Below are 25,381 nucleotides of genomic sequence, written 5' to 3'. Positions count from 1 at the left end.
ATCCAAGGATCCTTCATTCAAGAGCCCTAGAAAAGAGCTTCACACACACACACACACACACACACACACACACACACACACGCACACGCACACGGACGTGCACATGCTTTCCTCTCTCTCTCTCTCTCTCTCTCTCTCTCTCTCTCTCTCTCTCTCTCTCTCTCTCCTGGACAACTGGCAATGCTTCTAACCTAGCCCCTACACATCACCCAGTAGGCCAATGAATGGCAAATAAGCCCACGAATGCTGGGAAGAGCAGTGCCCTTGGACTACCAGACCCATCCTCACTGCCATTTTGAAGGGAAGTAACCTTTGTGTCCCTAGCACCGACCTCTGCAGGTACTGTAGCCCCCACATCCTTGTCATCCAAAACTAATCGAGACTGAGAAAGGACTGACTTCCCACCAAAAACCACGATGCTGTCCAGTTATTCTACATCAAAAACAGATGTGATCTGACTCTTAGAGATGACACTACAGAAGATGTATCCCCATCTGCCTTATCACTATGGCCCACAGCCCTTCCATCCAAAATGCAGCTAAAGCCTCCTAAAGTGTTGTCTCCCTCAGCAGAACATGAGCTCCTTGGGGCAGGGCCTCTGGTTTTTTGCTCTCTATCCACAGAGCTTTGTAGATAGTAAGTGATTAATAAATGCTTCTCTAATCATTCATTCATTCATGAACAGAAAGAAGACAGAGCAGCCTAATTTTAATTTCTCTTTTCCTGGCCAAGGAAAATGATCTCAGGACTACAAAACACGATGACTGGAGAAGCAAAGCAATCATACATAAGCCTAGTAACACTAGAGGAACTCAAATAGCCTTGGCCCAGATGATCCATGGCATGGGGGACAGAAATAACGTGTTGAAGTGGCAACTAAGCCATTCTCAATCATCAAGGCAAGACTGTAGAGAATGGGAGAAGTAAAACAGAACAACAGGAGGATACCGGTTGTTCTGATTTTCAAAAAAAGAGAAGAGAATGGAGTCTGCAAGCTCTGGGCCAGGGAGCTTGATTTTGATTCCTGGCAAAATTCTAGAACAAACTATTAAAGGGAGAGTCAGTGCGTCTCTACAATAGGAAGCAGTGACCCCAAAATGCCAGTCTGGCTTCATTATGTATCTCTATAGCTGCTGGGACCCCATGACTGGACTGAGTGAAAGCAAAAAACAGGAAACAAAAGGTTATCTCATTAACCATGGAATAGATGAAGCAACCATAGGATAGGAATACATGATATTTAATATAATTAATTATAACAATTCTATAAACATAATAATACGATTGTATCGCAAGAATGACCAACACCAGTATGCAGAGAAACACTAACTCATATGAACGGAGGCAGAATGAGCAGAGAATCAACAACTCAAGTCAAGAGAAGCAACAATGAAAGGGAGGTAATGACCCTGATATAACCAACGGGTGCCCCAAAAGGAAGATGAAACATACTCCGGTCCCCACCCCTTTGGAAGAGCTAGGAGACAAAGGAACTGGAATATGACACTCGATGTCGGATGAAACTACCAAATACATTGGCTTTGATTAAATGTTTCTTCATTACGAGGAAGAGTTTGACATGAAAAGAGCGGAAAGAGAGAACTAAAGGGAAGTAACTTTGTGACAAAAGACAGCGACAGATGTTCAAAAAAAGACCAGTTCATTCTACACTAATGTTAGTTCCTTTTGTGGGTCAATAACCTGATAGATCAACTACAGGAAGGATGATTTATCTAGATTTTAGCAAAGCATTTGAGCCATTCTCTCATGATTTTTTTTTTTAAAGATAAACAGATGGCATCTACCTTAGAACTAATATCTAGTATTGATTCTAATATGGAAGGTAAGGGTTTAAAAAAAAAAAAGATAAAGAGATGGGATTGGGGGAAGCATCTAGGTGACTTAGTGGATAAAGAGCCAGGCCCAGAGACAAGAGGTCCTGAGTTCCAATCTGGCCTCAGACACTTCCTAGCGTGTGACCCTGGGCAAGTCATTTGACCCCCATTGCCTAGCCTTTAACCCTCTTCTGCTTTGGAACCAATACCCAGTATTGATTCTAAGATGGAAGGTTATAGGTTTAAAAAAAAAATAAAGAAATGCAGGCTAGACAACAGTATGATTCAACTGATTCAGAACTAATTGAAGGGCTGGCCCTTCATTTAGTCATTCGTGGCTTACCATAGATTTGGAAAGAAGTCTCCACTGGAGTGCCCCAGAGATCTCAGTGTGGCCCAGTTAGATAACATTTTTATCAATGACTTGGAAGGCAGGGATGGCATGCTTATCAAATCTGCAGATGGCACAAAGCTGAGAGGAAGAGCTAGGTGCCAAAATCTGGATTCCAAGGATCAAGACAGATCAAACCACTGAGCTGATTCTAGATCAAATGGAATAGGGACAAATGTCAAGTCTTACGCTTGGGTTGAGCACCCTCTGCTTCCTGCATATAATCTGGGGAAGGCGAGCATGGGAAGAAGAGGGCAGTTTTAGTCCAGGAGTGCTCTGTGGATTGTAATGAAGTACAAGCTCAATCTGAACCCACAGGAGGACATGACAGCAAAGGACAGTATATGATCTCAGGTGGGTGCATTCAGCAGGGTGCAGGGATGGAAATGGCACCCAGGAATAAGCAGATGACAGTGTCTCTGGCCTCTGCCTCCATCGCTGTGTTCAGTTCTGGGCACCACAATCTAGTTAAGGGCACTGATCATCTGGAGGGTGCCCAGACAAGAGCAAAGAGGATGGTGATGGGTCTCAAGTTGGGGTCCCAGAGGGACTGGCTAAAAAAACTGGGGGTTTAGCTTGGAGAAGAGAAGTCTGGGGGAAGGGGAGAATGAGAAGGTTGTATTCAAATATCAGAAGGTGGGCCTCCTGGGAGAGCAACACACTTCTTCTACTTGGCCCTGAAGAACAGAAGGAGGATGCTCCTAAGCTGGAAGCTGCGAAATACAGACCAAGGGTGATGTCAGGAAGAAATGCAAGAGCTGTCCCAAAGAGGAATGATCTGCCCTAAAAGAGAGAAGGTTCTCCCCAAATGGAGAGCTTCAATCAGAGAGGAGAAGACAGAGAACTATTTTTCTGGCTTGAGTTGTTGGTCCCCTTCCGACTCGGGTAGGTTCTGTGATTCGGAGAACTCAAGGGATGCCCATGGGGAGACTAAATGTGCACACAGTATAAAGCAATCAGAAGGATAGGATTAAAGGATTACATAGCTGAAGCTAGAAAGGATCTCCCGGGCATCTCAAGGGACTTGCCAAAGATCTCACAGCTAGCAAATTGCCAGGATTCCAACTTTGACCGGGTATTCCCAATTTAGCACACTTTCCACTGAACCACATTCCCTCTATTGGCAGCTAGATGGCTCAAAGGAGAGTGCACTGAGCCTGGAGACAGGAAGACCTGAGTTCAAATTCAGCTTCAGGTGTTTATTGGTGATATGACCCTGGGCAAGTCTGTTAACCTCTGTCTGCCTTAGTGTCCTCATTTGTAAAATGGAGAGAATATCACTTATTTCCCAGGGTTATTGTGAGGCTCAAATGAAATAATATTTGTAAAGGACTTTATAGACCTTAAAGTGATATGTGAGGGTTAACTATTATTATCAACTGGATCCTCTGGAGAAGACTATGGGGGGGGGGGGTGGAGAGAAGAGGCAGGCAGGGAAGGGCATAAGCATTTATGTAGCACCTACTATGTGCCAAGCATTATACTAAGCCCCTTACAAATGACGCCATCTGACAAGAATTATGGAGCTGGGCTTCAGTGTGGACCAACAGGGAATAAGCTCCCTGCACTGCCCTCCCAGTGAGGAGATCATAGATCTCTCTAAGCCCAGGGCCCAGCGGACTGATGCTGGAGCTGTCACAAAGGGAGATCTCAGCACTGCCTCAGGGACAACCCAGAAAGGGCCCCGCTCTGAACAGCCCCATCTAACAGGAACATTACCATAAATATCGAAATCCCACATTTCACAGCTCATCTGAATAAATATATAGACCATGGCTGAAGTCGAGCGGAACACCACCTGAAAAGACAGACAAAGGCCCAGGGTTTCAAAGATTCAAAGAGGCCAAAAGCCCTCTGCTAGCACAACAGCAAAACTAGCATTTAATTGGCTTCCCTCCTCCCCCTCCAGATGGCTGGCCCTGCCCCTGGGAAGGGTGGTCGTGGTGACCAACCCGGGCTAATGGAGAAGGATGAGGGATGACATCCACATCCAGGCTTCCCTATGTGAACGCCCCGCCACACTGAGACTGAGATCCCTGTGGAACGGAGAACTGGCAAAGGGGAGGACAGGGACCCAAATGAGGAAGCAAAGGGATTTCTCCTTTTTACCTTGCAAACTATAGAGGAACTGATTCCAACCCTTCCCTTGGATAATGAAACACCCGGACCCAGGTGGGCAACCCTGTACCCGGGACCGCTTTGAAGCTTCCATGAGAGGAGGCCACGACGCATGACTTCCCCTTTCCTTGGGGGCTTGCCATCTCCGTGAACACTAACTGCCCTGCCTTGACTATAAAGGTAATGCCCTGTCCCAGGCCAATGAGAGAGTTTAGGGAACCACAGGTTTTAAGAGAGGAAATGGAGCTTAGCTCAGGCTATCTCCCTTCATGGAATGTCCTCCATGTTACTTCTCAACAATGCAAATTCTGCCCATCTCCTCCCTGAAGCCTTCCCTTACACCTGGCTCTGGGACAGTGTGAAAGGAACAGTAGGTCATCTACGAGGAGTGAGATGCCTCAGGTTTGAGACCCTGAGATTTACTGAGAACCCGGGCAAACCACATCATTGACCTCAGGCTGCGTCTCCATCTCGAGGCAACAGGCCTGGTGCCACCCATCCTACAAGGTGCTGAGAGCAAGAGCTTTATAACCTTGAGAGCAGCAATGGCGGAGCCAAAGGGCCCCACGTGACTTGTTGGTATCCTCTTGATGTCTCACAGGAATTAAGCACTTGGGTCAGTGGTACCTTACCTAAATCTCACACTGCCATGCAACTTCTCGTCATTTTATGCCCCACCTCCCCGACTGGCATGGAGGCTCCTTTAGAGCACATGTAGATTGTACCCATGACTGCTTAGAACCCTCCATCCCGTCTCCATCGCTGGGTTCCACTGTCATTGTGCTGAGGCACAGGGAAGCTGGAAGGGTCTTTACGAAATCCTACTCTCTTATTCATCATTCCCTTCCCCATAAAGAAAACTGCCCTTGAAAGGAAATGACTGGCACCGCCAGACAGACTGGGGACAAAGGCTGTTGGGCAGACGCCAGCACAGCTCATAGTGTTAGCCCACTTTTGAGAGTCGGCCCCACTTATTCAGAAGGTAATCGCCTGAAACAAGCATAGCTTGGGCTGGGGGTATGACAACCACTGCCAAGGATTCTGGAAAAGTTCTTACCCGTGTGTCTTCACTGATGTACCCACACATGACTTTTTCACTCTTCACCCACAGCTCACCTGCCTGGGCCCTGAAAGCAAGAGACCACAAAAAGGACTTCAAGAGTCTTACACAAGAAGCAGCATATGCAGAAGAGCAACAGAACAAGATTTAGATGTAATATGAGACAAAAAAGTCCCAATAACTAGAGCCATCCAAATGTGACACAGGAGGGAAGCCTTGGGAAGTGGTGGCCTGCCCCTCCCTAGAGGTTCTGTCAGCATCCCAGCTCACACTTATACCAAGTTCTAAGATTCAGGAAATGCTTTATAACACATCCTCTCATTTAGTATTTATAACAACCCTGGGATACAGATGTTGTCATCAGTCCATTTAATGGATGAAAAAACTAAGGCCAAGAGAGGCTCAGTGACTTGTCCAGGGTCATATAGCTAGGAAAGAATCTAAGGCGAGACTTGAACCCTGGTCTTCCTGATTCCAAGTCCAGAGCTTTACCCAAGTGGCCCTTCTCTGCTTTGGACAAAAGCTGGACACTCACGTACCTGCTGGGTACTCAGCAGACAATATTCTTAGATGGGTCCAAGTTAGAAGAGATAGGTGGCCTTGAAAGCCCCTGCCATTTCAGCCTGAGCCCTGAGCTGCCAATCTGGGCTATGCCATGTGAACTGGGAGACCTAGGACAAGTCATTTCTCCTCCGAATGGCAACTTCCTCCTCTGTAAGAGTCCCTACCCTCTCCCACTCCTACCCTTGCCTCAAAGGGCTGCCAGGATAAGCCAAGGGCACACTGGATAGACGAGGGCTTTTGAAGTCTAGAATGCCATGAGCTATTCTTTCTGTCTGAGACAAAGAGCCCTCCCATAGCAGAGATGAGCAATTCATCAGCACTTCAAATAGTCCTAGAGAGCAACCAAAAGTGTAGAAAGATGAAGTATTGGGCCTGGAGTAAGAGCCCAAAGCCAGCTCTGAGGCTGGACTTGACCTCAGGCCTTCTAGACTTTAAGGTCAGCCCTCTGCCCACCATACTACAACAGAGTGAGATGCATGGCCAGTTGAACACATACATGCTTAAGACAAACATATAGATAGTTGAGAGAGAAAATATAAATGATACAGATAATACAGAGAGACTAGAGAGATAATATAGCTGAGATGCACAGATAGGTCAACAGAGACAGAAAGAGAAGACCTATAAACTAAAGATGCCACTTCTGCCTCTCGGCAGCCCCCAAAGTCAGCTTCTATGTAAGAAGATGATGTTGGTGACAGGCTTAGACAAAGGCACAGGGTCCTTCTGCCACATGGATGGACTGGGATTGGCACCCATGGAAGGATAGGCCATATCAGGGAGCACCCAGAGACAGACTCCCAGCCCTCTGCCCTTTTTGGGATATGATGGGCCCCTGAACCAAGGCCGTACCACTGATACTATCTGCAGGAATCCTCCAGGAAGCAGGACATTACGTGAAAGGGCCCAGAATAAGGCAGTGGGACTGAAACTCAACCTAAATACTCCTACATTCAGGGCTAGAACACAGGAAGCCACGAAGCTGAGAAATCAAGGCTGCTGCCAACAGCGACGCAGAACAACCTTTCCCAAGTTCCACTGGCCCCTATTCAAAGACAGGGATGGGGCTTCATGATGTCTAACAAGACTCCTACACTTCAGAGAACACCGGAACAATGATTCTCACACGCACTGCCCAGTCCTGTCGCCCCCACCCAAAACTATCAGAGATGGCCAGCCACTGAGGATGAGGCAGTTCCAGGGTTCCCAGGGCTAGAGGCAGCCCTTGTCATGTCTCAGACTCCCCACCAGTCTGGCCTGTGCATGAGTGCGTGTGTGCACACAAGGGACACTCATCACAGTGGCTCTCGTCCAATATGTTGGCTACCCAAGGAGTGGAGCTCCTGGGACATCCAGGATCTCCAGGAAGGGCCTGGCTTGCCTCTGCACTGGGGCTAGGTGGGGGTGATCTCCCCAAGTCCTTCTCCTAGGCTGGGACTCAGCCAGGCCCGGCCCCTGACATCAGCAACATTCAGGATCTTTCCCAAGTGCCAAGCTTCATCTCCCACTAGGGTATTAATTCTGACCTCGAGTGGCGATCCTAACATTAGGTGTGTTTGTCCTGGGTCTTATAGAATCACTGGGGATGGAAGAGTTCTCACAGGGCAGCCAATCCAACCCTGTACCTTCACAGAACAGGAAACTGAGGCTATAGAGGGGAAATAACTTGCCCAAGGTCACAACGCAGTTTGGGGACAAAGGTAGGATTTGAACACAGGTCCTAAAACTCCATGCGGGTTGTTCTTTCCCCATTAAGTACTGCTTCTCTCAGAACCACATATCTGGCAGATACTCTGAGCAGCTAATGTTATTTTGACTACAAGTGATGCTTCAAAGGACACAATCCCTACTAAGGCTCCCATCCCTGATGGTCCACACAGATGCTACAACCCAGTTAGTCACCAGATAGGCAAAGACAGGGGAAGACTCACCGGATCCCTGCCAATTCCACCTTCTGAGTGATGTAGGCACATGTGCTGACCTAGAAGAGGAAAAAGAAAGGGGACTCAGCAAACTGAGGCTACAGAATGAGTGAGGCCTAAACTGGGCCTCTAAGATGCCCCAAATCTAATTAACATGTTAGGACATGTTTCATATAAAACATTGTGGGGACAGGGACAGGGCTTTTACCTGGCTGAGAAAGTAAAGTTGGGGTAGCTAACTGACCTGCTTTATATCTATCTGTCTGTCTACAATATGAAGTAGAGTCATGAAAACAATCTGGTCCCAGCTAAGAAACAGAGCAGAGATGGCTCCCTAAAAATTAGAATAGAATAAATGGAAGCTAATACCTTCATGAGGCAGCAGGAAACAATAAAATAAATTTTTAAAAAAATTGAGCAAAGGATCAGTGGAATAGATTAGAAACCCAATACACAGGAATAAATGAACATACTAACCTAGCGCTAGATAAACCCAAAAAGCCCAATTTTTCAGGCAAGAATTCACCATTTTGCAAAATTGCTGGGAAAACCAAGAAGCAGCTTGGCAGAAACAAGGTAGAAACCAAAATCTCATACTTGATAGCAAGATTAAATCAGAATTAGTCTGCACTTTAAAAAAAAGGGGTGATATCACAAGTAAGTTAAGGAGATGTCAAAATATTTACCTGTCAGATCTATAGATAAAGAAAGAATTTATGACCAAAAAAAGAGATTAGTTACAATCACAGGAAGTAAAATTGATAAAATGAAATTAAAACAATTTTGCACAAACAAAACCAATGCAATCAAAATTAGAAAGAAAGCAAAAGGACTTCCAGGCTAAGATGGCCACAGAGTAGAAGCAAGGGTCTTCTCCTCACCACCGACCAATATAAAGCACCTCAAAAGGACTAAAACCAAAATCAGATGAGCGAAGAGGCTCTACTGTAGGGTGCAGCATTGAAGGTAGGCAGGGTTTGGGCATTTCCACACTATAAGGGAGTAAAATTACTTGCAAACTGATCACCCCTCCCCATTCCACCTAGAGTGTCATGAGTTATCATGGGGCAATCTCTAGGTTCTCTGGGGGGGAGGGGGAGGAGGCTGGCTGAGGACACCACAGACTTACTCCTGAGAGCAGTGAGACTTGGGACCCCAGGAGGCTGAGGAACGTGGAGCTTGGGTACAGAGATAGGGCAGAGAGGAGCTGCCCACAGCAAACGCTGTGGAGACTGAAAAATAGCATTAGGGCAAAAATTGCTCCGTGGCACAATACACAGACCTGCATACCCTCCTCGCTCAGATTTCTGACTGGGAAGGGAAGAAAAAACTAACACAGCAATGGCAACCAACACACAAGAACTACAATCTACAACCACCAAAATAAATAAGAAAAAAACTTTGATCCTGGATAATTTCTATGGAGAAAAACAACAGTCTACAGGAGACAACAGAAGGCAACAAACAAGCAAACATATCCAAACTCCAAAAAAAAATGAAAGTTGGTCACAAGCTCTCCAGGAAATCAGAATGGAGGTAGAGAACCAAGTAAATCAATTGTATAAAAAAATCAAGCCATTCCCCAATTGATAAGGCAAGGGACATGAATAAGCAATTTTCAGATAAAGAAATCAGAACTATCAATAAGCACATGAGAAAGTGTTCTAAATCTCTAATAATTAGAGAAATGCAAATCAAAACCACTCTGAAGTACCACCTCACACCTAGCAGACTGGCAAGAGACAGTAATGAATGTTGGAGGGGATGTGGCCAAATTGGGACATCAATGCATTGTTGGTGGAGCTGTGAATTGATCCAACCATTCTGGATGGCAATTTGGAACTATGCCCAAAGAGCAATAAAAGACTGCCTGCCCTTCAATTCAGACATAGCATTTCTGGGTTTGTACCCCAAAGAGATAATGAGGAAAAAGACTTGTACAAAAATATTTACAGCCGTGATTTTTGTGGTGGCAAAAAACTGGAAAAAGGAGGGTATGTCCTTCAATTAGGGAATGGTTGAACAAACTGTGGTATATGCTGGTGATGGAATACTATTGTGCCCAAAGGAATAATAAACTGGAAGAATTCCATGTGACCTGGAAAGACTTCCAGGAATTGATGCAGAGTGAAAGGAGCAGAGCCAGAAGAACATTGTATACAGAGACTGATACACTGTGGTAAAATCAAATGTAATGGACTTCTGTACTAACAGTAATACAATGATCCAGGACAATTCTGAGGGATTTATGGAAAAGAACGCTACCCACATTCAGAGGAAGAACCATAGGAGTGGAAACACAGAAGAAAAACAACTGCTTGAACACATGGGTTGATGTGGACATTATTGGGGATGTAGACTCTAAACGACCACCATAGTACAACTATCAATAATATGGAAATAGGTCTTGATTAATCACATGTTAAAACCAGTGGAAATGTGCATTGGATATGGGGGGGAAGGGGGAAAGGTTAAGGGGGAATGAAGGGGAAAGTAAAAACAAGAATCACATAACCATGGAAAATTTTTCTAAAAAAATAAAATATTCAAATCTAAAAAAAAATATCTAAGACGAAAATGGGGACCTCACCTCTAATGAAGAGGAAATTAAGGTAATTATTAAGAACTATTTTAGGGGGCAGCTGGGTAGCTCAGTGGATTGAGAGTCAGGCCTAGAGACGGGAGGTCCTAGGTTCAAATCCGGCCTCAGACACTTCCCAGCTGTGTAACCCTGGGCAAGTCACTTGACCCCCATTGCCCACCCTTACTACTCTTCCACCAAAGGAGCCAATACACAGAAGTTAAGGGTTTTAAAGAAAAGAACTATTTTACTCAATTATATGGCAATAAATATGGCAATCTAGTTGATATGAATGACTACTTACAAAAATATAAATTGCCTAGATTAACAGAAGAAGAAATAGAATACTTAAACAATCCCAAATCAGAAAAAGAAATTGAACAAGCCATCAAAGAACTCCCTAAGAAAAAATTCCCAGGGCCAGATGAATTCACAAGAGAATTCTGTAAAACATTTAAAAAAACAACTAATCCCAATAGTATACAAACTATTTGACAAAATAAGCAAAGAAGGAGTTCCACCAAATTCCTTTTATGACACAAATATGGTACTGATTCCAAAGCCAGGAAGACCAAAAACAGGGAAAGAAAACTATTCCTAACTAACTAACTAATTAATTAATTAAGCTTGATTTTTAAAAGAAAGAAAGAAACCGGGGGAAATTTTACAGCAAGTTTCTCTGATAAAGGCCTCATTTTCACAAACACATAGAGAATTAAGACCAATTTATAAAAATTAAGAGGCATTCCCCCATTGATAAATGGTCAGAGAATATAAAATTTTCAGATAAAGAAATCAAGACTATCAACAGTAACCTAGAAAAATGCTCTAATTCACTCCTGATCAGAGAAGTGCAAATTTTAAAAAACTCTAAGGTACCACCTCATGCCCATCAGATTGAGTAGCACAACAAAAAAGGAAACTGATTTTTTTTAAATCCTAAAGAGATTTTTTTTAAAAAAGGAAATATATAAAAAAATTTTATTGCAGCTCCTTTTGTGGTGGCAAAGAACTAGAAATTGAGGGAATGGATGCCCATCCCTTAGGACATGGCTGAATAAGTGGTGGTAAATGATGGTGATGGAATACTATCATACTATTAAAAAAAAAAAAAGAAGAAGAACAGAATGGTTTCTGAAAAAGTTGAGAAGATTTGTATGAACTGATGCAGAATGAAGTGAGCAGAACCAAGAGAATCTTGTACACAACAATTAAAATATTGTCAGCATGATCAACTATGAAGGGCTTAACTACTCTGCTCAAGACAATTATCCAAGACAATTTCAGAGAACTCTTGTTGAAAAATACTTGTCCAAAAATACTCCAGAAGAAAAACTGGTGGAATCTGAGTAGAGACTGAATCATGTTTTTTTTTCCTTATGGTATGTTTCTTGCCCTTTATTGGGTAGTTTGTTTAGATATATGGCTAACACAGAAATATATTTTGAATGACTTTACACATATAATTGAGAGTATATTGCTTGCATTCTCAATGGAGAAGACGGGTTAAAAGAAGGGGTAAAATGTGGAACTCAAAAAGTTATAAAAAAAGTTAAGAGAATTTGTAGTTAAACAGGAAAACATTTTCCAAGAATAGAGTTGAATTCTGGTAATACCATTTTTAAAAATTTTTTTTTTAAACCCTTAACTTCTGTGAATTGGCTCCTAGTTAGAAGAGTGGTAAGAGTGGGCAATGGGGGTCAAGTGACTTGCCCAGGGTCACACAGCTGGGAAGTCCAGATTTGAACCTAGAACCTCCCGTCTCTAGGCCTGATTCTCAATCCACTGAGCTACCCAGCTGCCCCTGGTGATGCCATTTTAAAAAAAAAGTTTGACTGAATCTTCAGAGAATTGGACAAAGATCAATGACAATGCCCTGACATGTTTTCTTTCCAAACATACACTACTTTGGGGCCTTAATGTAAACACTTTTTTTCTCCTACCTAAGGAGAGTCATGTAAGGACAGGTAAGGGCCTGGAACATGAGAGGTCTTCCCAAAAACAAACTGCAGAAGAAGGGAAAGCACCTTTCAGAGCCATGAATGGGGGAGGGAGGAAGAGGCAAAGAACCAAAAGAAGAAAGGAATAATTCTTAAAGATTCAAGAGAGCATTGGGTCATCAGGAGGATATCTAGGAAAGCTGGGCAGTGCTGGTTCTATTGCAAATTAAACTTTATGTACATGTAAAAAAACAAACTGTAATGATGGAGAGGACCTACAATTTTTTTCTTCTTCTATCTATATTGGAATGTTCTATTTGTGGAGTTCATAATAACAATCGAAAAGTTTTTTTAAGTCCCTTAATGAGAACATTCAGCAAAGGTCAATTCCAAAGGACCAAGCAAGATTCCACTGGGCCTAAATTCTCTCCAACTCTTAAATGGCTCCATTTCTGCTCCCACAGAAAGGCCTCCTGTAAATAATCTGTTCTGTGAGTTTCTTTCTCTGCCCATGCAGGGAGTGGGAGGGACTTCTAGCTCAAAGGTCATAAACAATCCAGAAACCCAGCTGGCCTAATTTCTCCCGGTGCCATCCACAAGGGCTGCACCAATTCCCAGCCCTGCCTGCAATGTGGAAAGAGCCAGTGCCAGCTGTGCTAGTTTGGAGGATGCCTTAGGGGCTTCCTTCATTAGCATCTCCCTTGTTCTGAGGCCTGTGGGGAGCATGGAGCAGCCCAACCCAACGTGGCAGCTGGCCATGCCTTCAGTTTGATGGATGCGTTGTCCCTGGTTCTGCTCATGTCCTTCTGCATCAGTTCACACTACTCTGGACTTCTCTATCTTCTTCCCAGGCCCTGTTTCTTACCATGCAATATTTACAGACCCCAAAACACCCAGCCATTCTTCCACTGATGGGTGATGGGGATCATCTTCTTTGTTTACAGTTCTCTGCTGCTCCAACACATGCTGCCTCATAGCTCATTTTGTTCTACAGAAGATCTTTCTGTGTGACTCTCAAGATGTTCATGGGATATCTGCAGAGGAGGAGGGTCTCGGGTCCAAAGGGAGGAGGGTCAGGGGGAGTTAAAGTGTATTGTTCACACAATTCAAGATGGTTTTCCAGAATGGTTGGGTCAGTTCATAACATCTCCACCGGGTAGGAAGGGTGGGGTCCTGTCTCCTCACAGACCCTCCAAAAGCCAGCCCTTGTCCACTTCAATTTGGTGTCACCTCTGTGTGGTTGCTAGATATAAGAGATGGGCTTCAGCAGTGGTTTGGGGTATATTTCTCTCAGGGATCTAGGGCACATTTACATTCGGTTATAGAGAAATCAAGTGTCTTCCTTTGAGTATTGTTTATGTCCTTGACCACTTGACCACTTATCTTTAGGCACAAGATCAGTGCACCTCAATGGGCAAATGATTGGACAACATTGGGTACATGAGTACAACAGAAATCTAGTGCTCCATAAGAAATGACATTCAAGAGAAATCTGGAGGAATGGGAGATTTTTATGAAATACTCAGTCAAGAAACATTTATTAAGCAGCTACAATGTGCCAAGAACTGGGCTGGACAGTGGGCTACAAAGACAAAAATAAAAGCACCTCTGCCCCATCAAGGAGGAGACCTGTTGCTACGTGTAACTCCAGTTACCCACATAAAAATATACAAAATAAACATCAGGATATTTTAGAAGGCATGTCACTGGCGACCAGGGATCAGGATGGATTTCATGGAAGGACAGAGCACCTGGGCTGAGAGGTTTGAGACGTAGGAACCTGATAGAGGTGAGGGACTACAGAGGATGGAGCAAGAAGGCCAGCCTGGCAGGACTCCAGGGGAGGGCACAAAGAGGAGTAGTATTTAACAAGGTCAGAATGGCAAGAGACCAACAGAGGAAGTTATAATTGATCCTAATGGCAACAGGGAGCTACTGGTGTTTTTTGAGGAGAAAGAGAAGGAAGTGATCAGGCCTGAGCTTTAGGAAAATCATTTTAGCTGCTGAGGGGAGGACAGACTGGAGCAGAGAGAGACCAGAGGTTGGGAGACTGGTTAGAAAGCTAATGTAATAGCTTTAGTGAGAGGTGAGTGCCCAGGTGAGAGGGCACTAGGGTCAAAAAAGTTAAACAAAACCAGGAAGCAAGGTACACAACTACAATCACTTAAATGAAAACAAGGTCCAAAAATCAGAATTCAGATTAATGACAATGGTCACTTTTGGTCCCGGAGAAGAGATAATAAAAGGAGCTCTGTCTTCTTAGCAGAAAGGTGGAGAACTACAGGTTCTGAACACTGCATAGTCGGGCACTTTTGCTACTTATTGGAGAGAAAGAGATACTGGTAAATGCCCATGATATAAAAATGCGCCAACAAGACTTTCTTAGAACAACTGTGCCAACCAGATCCTATGACACAACATCTTACCAAGCTCTTCTTCAGCCTCCACATATCTCCACGCCCAATGTATTGGTCCTTAAAAGTGAGTTCCACCAAGTCAAGAGTCACCTCCTGAAAGAGATAGAGAGATGCTTAGTCTCATTCCCATCCTGATGCTCAGCCCTTGATCCCAGGCTCAGGAAATACCCTTTCCACCCATCCATCAGTTACTAGGATGATCGGCCCCTGCCCTCCATGGCTTTGGGACAGTGCAGAAAGAACAGGGACAAATAGGGCAGGTGGCTGACAGGAGAAAGCCCAAGCTCAAGGAAAGTAAAGCAAGAAAGAGTGCCCTGGACCAGAGGAGCTGCTCTCCTTGCTGCCAGGGCTGCCTCAGGGGAAAGGCCAACTCCAGAGGAGCCACAGAAAGGAAAGGATGAGGACGGCTTCAGGAGGATCAGTGCACATAGAGGCAGAGTCAGTGACAACATTCTAGGAGGAACAGGAGACAAACTGGGCAGACCCAAAATAAGCACAGACAAAGGAGCACTGGACAGGGGATGGGGCAACAGATAAGGGCAAAGGAGGTTCTCCCACCAGAGCATATTGGTAGTACTCATCCTCAGAGTAGACAGAGTGCCCAGAAGACTGCATAGATTGCCCAGGGCAAACCCTAAAGTGCTGGCAGCTAACAAAGGAGACAAGAGGGGAAGAAGAGGCCCAGGGCAGTGTGGTGTGGGGGAAAGGCCAAGGCGTTGCTCACACAAAGCATAAAGAGAGAAGGCCAAACCACACAGCATATATATGTGTGGCATCTGGTTTTCTCTGCCAAATAGAATCATTTTAAGAATAAAGATAATATGAAGGGGAAAGGAGGAGCATGAATCATGTAACCATGTTAAAAATGAATATTAATAAATGTTAAAAAAAAAAGAATAAAGATAATAAACAATATGGTACTGGCTAAGAGACAAAAGGGAGGATCAGTGGAACAGACTTGGGGTAAGTAACGTCAGCAAGACAGTGTATGATAAACCCAAAGAGCCCAACTTTTGGGACATGAATCCACTATTTGACAAAAACTGCTGGGAAATTTGGAAAACAATATGGGAGAGATTAGATTTAGATCAACATCTCACACTCAACACCAAGATAAATTCAGAATGGGTGAATGACTTGAATATAAAGAGGGAAACTATAAATAAGTTAAGTGAACACAAAATAGTATACCTGTCAGATCTCTGGGAAAGGAAAGATTTTAAAACCAAGCAAGAGTTAGAGAAAATTACAAAATGTAAATTAAATGGTTTTGATTATATTAAGCTAAAAAGCTTTTGGACAAACAAAAACAATGTAGTCAAAATCAGAAGGGAAACAACAAATTGGGAAAAAAATCTTTATAACAAAAAACTCTGACAGGGGTCTAATTACTCAAATATACAAGGAGTTAAGTCAATTGTATAAAAAAATCAAGCCATTCCCCAATTGATAAATGGGCAAGAGACATGAATAGGCAATTTTCAGGTAAAGAAATCAAAAGTATCAATAAGCACATGAGAAAGTGTTCTAAATCTCTAATAATTAGAGAAATGCAAATCAAAACAACTCTGAGGTACCACCTCATACCTAGCAGATTGGCTAAAATGAAAGAAGGGGAGAATAATGAATGCTGGAGGGGATGTGGCAAAACTGGGATATTAATGCATTGCTGGTAGAGTTGTGAACTGATCCAACCATTCTGGCTGGCAATTTGGAACTATGCTCAAAGGGCTATAAAAGAATGCCTGCCCTTTGATCCAGCCATACCATTGTTGGGTTTGTACCCCAAAGAGATCATAGATAAACAGACTTGTACAAAAATATTTATAGCTGCGCTTTTTGTGGTGGCAAAAAACTGGAAAAAGGAGGGTATGCCCTTCAATTGGGGAATGGCTGAACAAACTGTGGTATATGCTGGTGATGGAATACTATTGTGCTCAAAGGAATAATAAACTGGAGGAATTCCATGTGAACTGGAAAGACCTCCAGGAACTGATGCAAAGCGAAAGGAGCAGAGCCAGAAGAACACTGTACACAGAGACTGATACACTGTGGTAAAATAGAATGTAATGGACTTCTGTACCAGCAGAAAGCAATGACACAGGACAGCTCTGAGGGATTTATGATAAAGAACGCTACCCACATTCAGAGGAAGGACTACAGGAGAGGAAACATATAAGAAAAACAAATGCTTGAACGCATGGGCTGGGGAGGACATGATTGGGGATGTGGACTCGAAACTACCACACCAATGCAACTATTAACAATTTGGAAATAGGTCTTGAACAAGGACACATGTTAAAACCAGTGGAAATGTGCATCGGCTATGGGTGGTGGGAGAGCGGGGGGTGAAGGGGAAAGTAGGAGCTTGAATCATGTAACCATGTTAAAAATGAATATTAATAAATGGTTAAAAAAAAGATTAAATGAAGAGAACTTTGGGGGAAAAAAAAATCAAGCCATTCCCCAATCAATAAATAGGCAAAGGACATGAATAGGCAATTTTCAGATAAAGAAATCAAAACTATCAATAAGCTCATGAGAAAGTGTTCTAAATCTCTAATAATTAGAGAAATGCAAATCAAAACCACTCTGAAGTACCACCTCACACCTAGCAGATTGGCTAAAATGATAGTAGGGGAGAGTAATGAATGCTGGAGGGGATGTGACCAAATTGGGACATTAATGCATTGCTGGTAGAGTTGTGAACTGATCCAACCATTCTGGATGGCAATTTGGAACTATGCCCAAAGAGCAATAAAAGACTGCCTGCCCTTCAATTCAGACATAGCATTTCTGGGTTTGTACCCCAAAGAGATAATGAGGAAAAAGACTTGTACAAAAATATTTACAGCCGCGATTTTTGTGGTGGCAAAAAACTGGAAAACGAGGGTATGTCCTTCAATTAGGGAATGGTTGAACAAACTGTGGTATATGCTGGTGATGGAATACTATTGTGCCCAAAGGAATAATAAACTGGAGGAATTCCATGTGAACTGGAAAGACCTCCAGGAATTGATGCAGAGTGAAAGGAGCAGAATCAGGATTGTACACAGAAACTGATACACTGTGGTAAAATCAAATGTAATGGACTTCTGTAATTACTAACAGTAATGCAATGATCCAGGACAATTCTGAGGGATTTATGGAAAAGAACGCTACCCACATTCAGAGGAAGAACCATAGGAGTGGAAACACAGAAGAAAAACAACTGCTTGAACACATGGGTTGATGCGGACATTATTGGGGATGTAGACTCTAAACGCCCACCCTAGTACAACTATCAATAATATGGAAATAGGTCTTGATCGATGACATATGAAGAAACCAGTGGAAATGCATATTGGCTACCGGGGTGGGTGGAGTACGAACATGAATCATGTTACCATGGGAAAAAATTTTTTTCTAAAAAATAAAATTAAAAAAAAAAAAAGAATGAAGATTACAGAAGAAAAATTATGAATAAGACATAGGAGAAAAATAAAAAAGAGAAGCAGGAAGGAACACAGGCAGCAATTTAAATTTTGACGATATTAAATTTAATAACTACATCAATTTTTTAAACCCTTACCTTCTGTCTTGGCAGAAGATCAGTAGGAGCTGGGCACAGGGGGTTAAGTGACCAGCCCCAGGGTCACACAGCTAGGAAGTGTCCAAGGCTAGGCTGGAACCCAGGGCCTCCCATCTCTACGCCTGACTCTGTCCATTGAGACACCTAGCCACCACAAAGCAATAGCCAACCCAGCTTCTGTGAGACCAGTTCCCCACAGACCAGCTCCTTTTAGGACAGAACACACAGAGGAGGAACCCAGGTTTTGGCAAAACTTTGGACAAAAAGGAACCATATGGCCGAAAGGAGAGGATATTCATCAGTATGGAATTTGCTCTGGCTAAACAGCTAGACCATGGGATGTTATTAATGGCTGAAGGTCTCCAGCCAATAAGTGCTCAGAGCTCCAGGGAGCTGTCCTTGATCCTGGGGCAGTTAATGTTTTTTATTAATGACTTAGAAAAGGGCACAACATTCTTGTCAAATGTGCAGATGACACAAAGGTATGAAACAGAACTAACACGCCGGATGAGAGTCAGGATTCAACAGATTAGAACTTTAGGCCAAACTTATTAAGATGAAATCAATGACAGGGGGCAGCTGGGTAGCTCAGTGGATTGAGAGCCATGCCTAGAGACGGGAGGTCTTGGGTTCAAATCCGGCCTCAGACACTTCCCAGCTGTGTGACCCTGGGCAAGTCACTTGACCCCCCATTGCCTACCCTTCCCACTCTTCCACCTATAAGTCAATACACAGAAGTTAAGGGTTTAAAATAAAAAAAAAAAATCTTAAAAAAAAAAAGATGAAATCAATGAAACAACAATTTGAAAATAGGCCCTGAACAAGGACACATGTTACAACCAGTGGAAATGTGTGTCGGCCATGGGTAGGGGGAGAGCAGGGGGTGAAGGGAAAAGTAGGGGCATGAAGCATGTAACCATGTTAAAAATGAATATTAATACATGTTTAGAAAAAGATGAAACCAATGAGAGGGCGGCTAGGTGGCTCAAGTCAGAACTTGAGACGAAAGAGGCTGGGTTCCAGTCTGGCCTCAAACTCTTCCTAGCTGGATGACCCTGGGTCAGTCACTTAAGTCCCACTGCCTAGCCCTTCCTGCTCTCCTGTCCTGGAACAGATACACAGTGTTGATTCTAAGATGGAAGATACAGTTTAAGAAATAAAAAATAAAAATAAAAAATAAAAATGAGTATAAACTTCTGGTCTTACACGTGCGTTCAAAAATGGATGGGGGGAGCAAGGTCAGATGGGAGTTTTCCTGAAGAAAACAAAAACAATCTGGAGGTTTCGGGGGCCACAAGCTGAGCCTCGTAATATGACAGTCCAAAAAGCTTCTGCACCCTTGGACTGCAATAGGTGAGGCACGATGCTCAAAAGAGAAGCAGAAGTTCGGCATCCTCTGCCCCTGTACCCCGAGGCCTGGTTCCTTTCTGGGCACCACATTTAGGACAAACACGGATAAGGGGGACAGTGTAGAGAAGAGCAGCCCAGATGAAGGGCCTGGAGGCCACAGCACAGAGGACACGATGCAAGAAGGAAAAAGAGAGGGAAGGGTAAAGAGGATGACGGCTGTCCACCTTCCAGTCGTGGGAAAGAGAAACCCTCAAGTTTGGACCTCTTGGCCCCAGAGAGAAGCCAGCAATGGGAGGAATCAGCAAAGACAGGCTCGGGCTTGAAAGAAGATACAATGTCCTAATAAAGCGATTCAAAGAGGAAACAGGCTGCCCGCTCCCTGGACGCCCTCACCCCAAGCCTGAACAGGCATGGGCCGGCTGAGAAAAAGGGGGGGTTGGTCAGGGAAGGATCAAAGGCTAGGATCTTGGGGTCAGTGTGAAGCCTCTGGTCCAGCCAGCCAGTTATAGGACACTAGTACGAGGGGCAGCTGGCAGGCTCAGAGGATTGAGAGATGGAAGGTCCTGGTTGGGTTCCAATTTGGCCTCAGAGACTTCTACCTGTGAGATCCTGAGCAAGTCACTTAACCCCCACTGCCTAGGCCTTGCTGCTTTTCTGCCTGAGAACCGAACACAGTATGAAAATGGAAATTAAGGGTTTAAAGTAAATAAATTCAATCCAATTCAATGGTGCCAAATATGAAAGATGTTTGGGGACAAAGGAAACACTCTGAAAGTAATCTGCAGGTGGAGGCACAGAGGGGAGGCCCGGGCTGGCGGCCCCCCCAGTCAGGGTCCTCCTCTGTAGTTGCTGGGCTCAGGATATTTGGAGTCTCTACCTCAGACTCTACCAGGCTACCCGGGGGCCTTCTGCCTTCAGACACGCTAAAACCTGCCCGAGCACGTGTCCTCGTGGCATCCACTCACACGTAAAGCCTCTGAAGAGACACGATCTGAATACGGGGGGCTCACGACCCCCACCAACAAAGCCTCACCTTGGGGTCAACGACATTCACGTAGACGTCCTGATACGGTCTCAGCCGGAACACCTGGGTCACTGTCTGATCCACGCTGATCGTTTCTGGAAGAAGGAAGCCTCGTCAGGGCCCTCGATCCCCAGGACAGACAGGGTGCTGCCTGTCTGCTCTCGGCGTTGGGCTCAGAGAACAAAAACAAAGCGCCTGACAGACCCACACTGGAAGGAGGGGATTTCTGTGTGCGGTTCGAAATGTGCCTGTCTAAAATCTGCCAATTTGAGATAAGAGGCTCTGAGTGCGAGAGAATATTCTCAGGTAGAAATGAATAAAGAGGAATTTAGAGAAACATGGAGATGAGGACGAAGGACCCTGGACAAACAGAGAGAAGCCCGGCGAGAGGCAAGACAAGTAGGGAAGGAAAAGCGACCTAACGGGATACCAGGCTCGAAGGAAGGGGGAGGACACAGCCAACAATTCACCTACTTCCCTCATCAAGCATTTGGCAAGCACCTACTATGTGCCAGGAACTGTGCTGGGGATACAAAAACCAAAAACACCATCTCCGCCCTCAAGAAACTTCCACTTTATGGCAGGGAAACACCAGGTGGACTGTTACCATCTTTATAGATATGATCTCATTTGATCCTCACAAGTCCCTGGGAGGTGGAAGCTGTTATTATCCCCATGAGGCAGAGTGCTTCAGTGACTTGGCAAAGGTCACACAGCTAAGTGGCAAAGGCTGGGTTTGAACTCAGGTCTTTCTGACTAGGACCAGCACTCTGCCAACAGACAAATAAATACAAAATACAATCCAAGTCATCTCAGAGGGAGGAGGGAAAAGGAGCTGATGAATGGTGGAAAGGGAGGCACTGGATAGATGGTAAAGGTGGAGAGGTCCCTGGAAAAACTTTAACCACCACCCTGCCCCTTCCTGCACTCCCTCCAGCCTGGTCAGCTCTCCAATTTACATGTGACACCACCAGGAGGTATCAGAGTATGCAGAGCCTGGCATCAGACAGGACTGCCTCAGTTTCCTCATCTGTAAAATGGGGATGACAGGCCTCTCCCTCCTGGGGTTGTTATGAGGAACCACAGGATCTGGCCACAGGAAATAAATACTTCTTTCCTTACTTCCTCCTTAGACAGTAAACCCCTGAGGGTAGGAACCATTTCTCAGTAAAAGGGTCTGCCCTCCCTCCTCACATCCTTCAAGGCTCACTTCAAAGCCCACTTTCTGCAGGAGGCCTCCCTGCACTCTACTATCAGTATTTACATCTGAAGCACTCTGAAATCACATCTTGCATTAGATAGAGCTGGTTACATGTTGTCTCCCTCATTAGGAGATCTTTAGAATCAATGAAAAAAAAAATATGGAGAAAGGTAACGAGATCTCAAACAGTACTACAAAGCAGTAATCATCAAAATCATCTGGTAGAGGGCAGCTGGGTGGCTCAGTGGATAAAGAGACAAGATGCCCCTGGGTTCTAATCTGGCCCCAGACATTTTCTAGCTCTGTGATCTTGGGCAAGTCACTTAATCCCCATTGCCTCGTTCTTACCACTCTTCTGCCTTGGAACTGATACTTAGTATTATTCTAAAATGGAAAGTAAGAGTTTAAATAAATTTTTTTAATCAATTCTGGCCAAGAAATGGTGTTGAGACAGTGGAATAACCTAGGCACCCCAAACACAGTAAATAGGTGACCATCTGACAAAATCTGCCAGGCATACCAGAAAGCAATTTGTCGGAAACAAGGCGGAGATTAGCATCTCACACCATATACCAAGATAAAGTCAAATTGTAAAAAATAAGCAAACTCGGGGAGCATGGGAAAATAGACCTGTTGGATCTATGGAAGAGGGAAGCATGTATAACTATCAAGAGAGACAGGATTACAGGAAGTAAAACAGATCTTTTTTGTTACATGAAATTAAAAAGCTTTTACACAAACAAAACTAATGCAGCCCAAACTGGAAGGCAGAAAACAGGAAATGGGGGAGGGGGGGGAATTTTACAATAAATTTCTCTGATAAAAGTCTCACTTCTTAAATTGTTAGGGAATGAGCCAAATTTATACGAATACCAGTCACTCTCCAGGTGATAAATGGTCAAAGGAGATGAACAAGCAAAAGAAGAAATCAAACTATTAATAGTCCCAGGTAAAAACAGGCATGTCCAGCAGAAGGCCCCATTTGAATCTCAATGCAGCATTCCAAACAAGGCCCTTATTTCCTCCCAAGCCCATCCTCATTTGTATTGCTGGTACCACACCACCCTTCCAGGCGTCTAAGTTCACAACCTTGGAGCCATCCCTGACTCTTCCTCTTCCTAGACTCCCAACTCACCTCAGCTGCCAAGTTCCATCAAGCCCCTCGTCTCCACCTCCACTCCCACAGCCTCTCCCCTCCATTCTGGCCAGCACTGCCTCCCATCTGCACCCCTGCAAGTCTCCTAATTGATCCCTCTGCCCTTGGGCCTCTCTTTCTCTATTCAGTCCATCAGACTCAAAATATTTGGATTTAGAAAAGTCCTTACCTCCATCTAGTCAAAGGCCTACCTGAAGAATTCACATTAAAGCTTTCCTGACACATCATCGCCCAGCCTCTGCTGCAGACCCTCAATGAGGGAGGGCCCACCAGCTCCCAAGGCAGCCCACTGCACTTCAGGGCAGCTCTCCTTGCAAAGAAGCTTATCCAGCCATCAAGAATGAATCCATCACTTTGAAATGTTCAGTTCAAGGCAGTTACTTGGTTCAAAGGATGAAAGTCAAGCCTGGAGACTGGACGTCCTGGATTCAAATCAGGTCTCAGACACTTCCCAGCTGGCCGACTTAAGTCACTTAATTCCCACTGCCTAGTCCTTACTGCTCTTCTGCCTTAGAACCAATACATAGTATCAATTCTAAGGCGGAAGATAAGGGGGAAAAAATAAATGTTCACCCACTGTTTCAAGTCCTAGTCTCTGTGATCCAAAAGAACTAATGTTCTGAAGGACAATAATGGCAACCCCTGAAGTCTCCTCTGAGCTAAATACACACTGCTCAATGAACTGACAATCATTTATTAAGAATTGACTATGAGGCAGCTGGGTAGTTCAGTGGATGGAGAACCAGGCCTAGAGACGGGAGGTCTTGAGTTCCAATCTGGCCTCAGACACTTCCCAGCTGTGTGACCCTGGGCAAGTCACTTAACCCCCATTGCCTACCCTTACCACCCTTCTGCCTTGGAGCCAATACACAGTATTGACTCCAAGACAAAAGGTAAGAGTTTAAAAAAAAAAAAAAGAATATATTCTAGGGGGCAGCTGGGTGGCTCAGGGGACTGAAAGCCAGGCCTAAAGATGAGAGGTCTTGGGTTCAAATCAAGACACTTCCTAGCTGTATGACCCTAGACAAGTCACTTAACTCCCATTGCCTACATCTTACTGCTTGTCTGTCTTGGAACCAATACATAGTACTGATTCTAAAACGGCAGGTAAGGATGTTAAAAATGAAGATGAAGATTGAAAAAAAGAACTGGCCACGTGCCAGCCTTGCAAAGCATGGAGATGCAAAGAAACAGTCAAAAGTGCCTGCTCTCATGGAGCTTCCCTCTTCCTGGGGGAGACAACCCATCCAGAAATAGGCATATGGAAGATGTGTCCTGTGTGGTAGGAAGGTAACCCCAGGAGGAAGGCACAAGCAGTTGGGGGACCTCCAACAAGAAGCCCTTTGAGCTGAGGCTTGACAGAAGACAGAGTCCAAGAGCCACAGAAGACAGAGTCCAAGAGCCAGAGTTCCTTCCCAGATCTCATGCGGCTTGACTCTTGAGCTCTTCCTCTTCCCAGTTACTGACCACTGAATGCTCTCTTGTGTATCAAGGGGGCTCCCAGAACTGAACCCGTGATGTGGGCAGGGAAACCAGGGACTCTAAAAGGTGAAAGGAGAAAGGAGAGCATTGCAAGTGATGGGAAAGCCAGGGGTGAATGAATGAATCAATGAACGATTTAATAAATGGTTACTAGAGGCTAAGGACTGGGGATACACATAGGTAAATCAGATCAACCCTGTTCTCAAGGGGCTCCCGTCCATCTGGAAGGCTTCAGCTACAAGGGGGATGGGAAGGTCCCTGGTCTTTAGGGGCATCAGCAGAGCAGAAGGTAAGGCCTCTTCTTCAAGGGCATTTTCACAGACAAAATCTTATCCATTTCTGATGCAAAACCATTTTCCAGGGCAGGAACTTAAATGTGGAGAATCTTCTCTTTTGGGTCTTCAAAGGAACTGTGGCGGCTGAAGAAGTGGGGGCTGCAGCCCTGGCAGACGCAGTGATGAGGTCCCACTTCATGGGGGTGGCTTTCCCCAGGGAGGAAGGAGGGCTCGTGCTCTGGGGAGCGCTGCTGACCTAAAGGCTCCTGGTAGCTCCAGGTAGTAGAGAGCAGATGGGCCCCTTTTCCAGAGGGGTTGATCCCCTCCACGATACATGTGGGGTCTAGGCTAAGAGCACTTCCATTCCCTTGAATCTTGAGCTCAAGAGTCCTGAGCTGCATACACGGTGGGAGTGACCTGCCTGGCACATGCTGCCCTGCCCCATCTCCGTCTCTCTTGAGCTTTCTACTTTCAGCTAAGCTGGCTTGCCTGCC

General features: G+C 44.7%; 1 protein-coding gene across 1 annotated transcript in view; it reads right to left on the bottom strand.

Annotated features, from left to right (window-relative positions):
- Positions 1-25,381, bottom strand: part of DEPDC5 (DEP domain containing 5, GATOR1 subcomplex subunit) — a 119,146-nt gene that overhangs the window by 84,877 nt on the left and 8,888 nt on the right. The window contains exons 4-8 of the mRNA XM_044656583.1: positions 20,783-20,868; positions 14,838-14,921; positions 7,900-7,949; positions 5,402-5,471; positions 3,946-4,024 (exon numbers count right to left, since the gene is read on the bottom strand). Coding sequence (XP_044512518.1) covers positions 3,946-4,024; positions 5,402-5,471; positions 7,900-7,949; positions 14,838-14,921; positions 20,783-20,868 — 369 coding nt within the window. The remainder of the gene's footprint in view (positions 1-3,945; positions 4,025-5,401; positions 5,472-7,899; positions 7,950-14,837; positions 14,922-20,782; positions 20,869-25,381) is intronic.

This window comes from Gracilinanus agilis, chromosome 1, assembly GCF_016433145.1.
Source record: "Gracilinanus agilis isolate LMUSP501 chromosome 1, AgileGrace, whole genome shotgun sequence".
In the NCBI taxonomy this organism is placed as follows: Eukaryota; Metazoa; Chordata; class Mammalia; order Didelphimorphia; family Didelphidae; genus Gracilinanus; species Gracilinanus agilis.
This window is presented reverse-complemented; position numbering and strand designations above follow the sequence as displayed.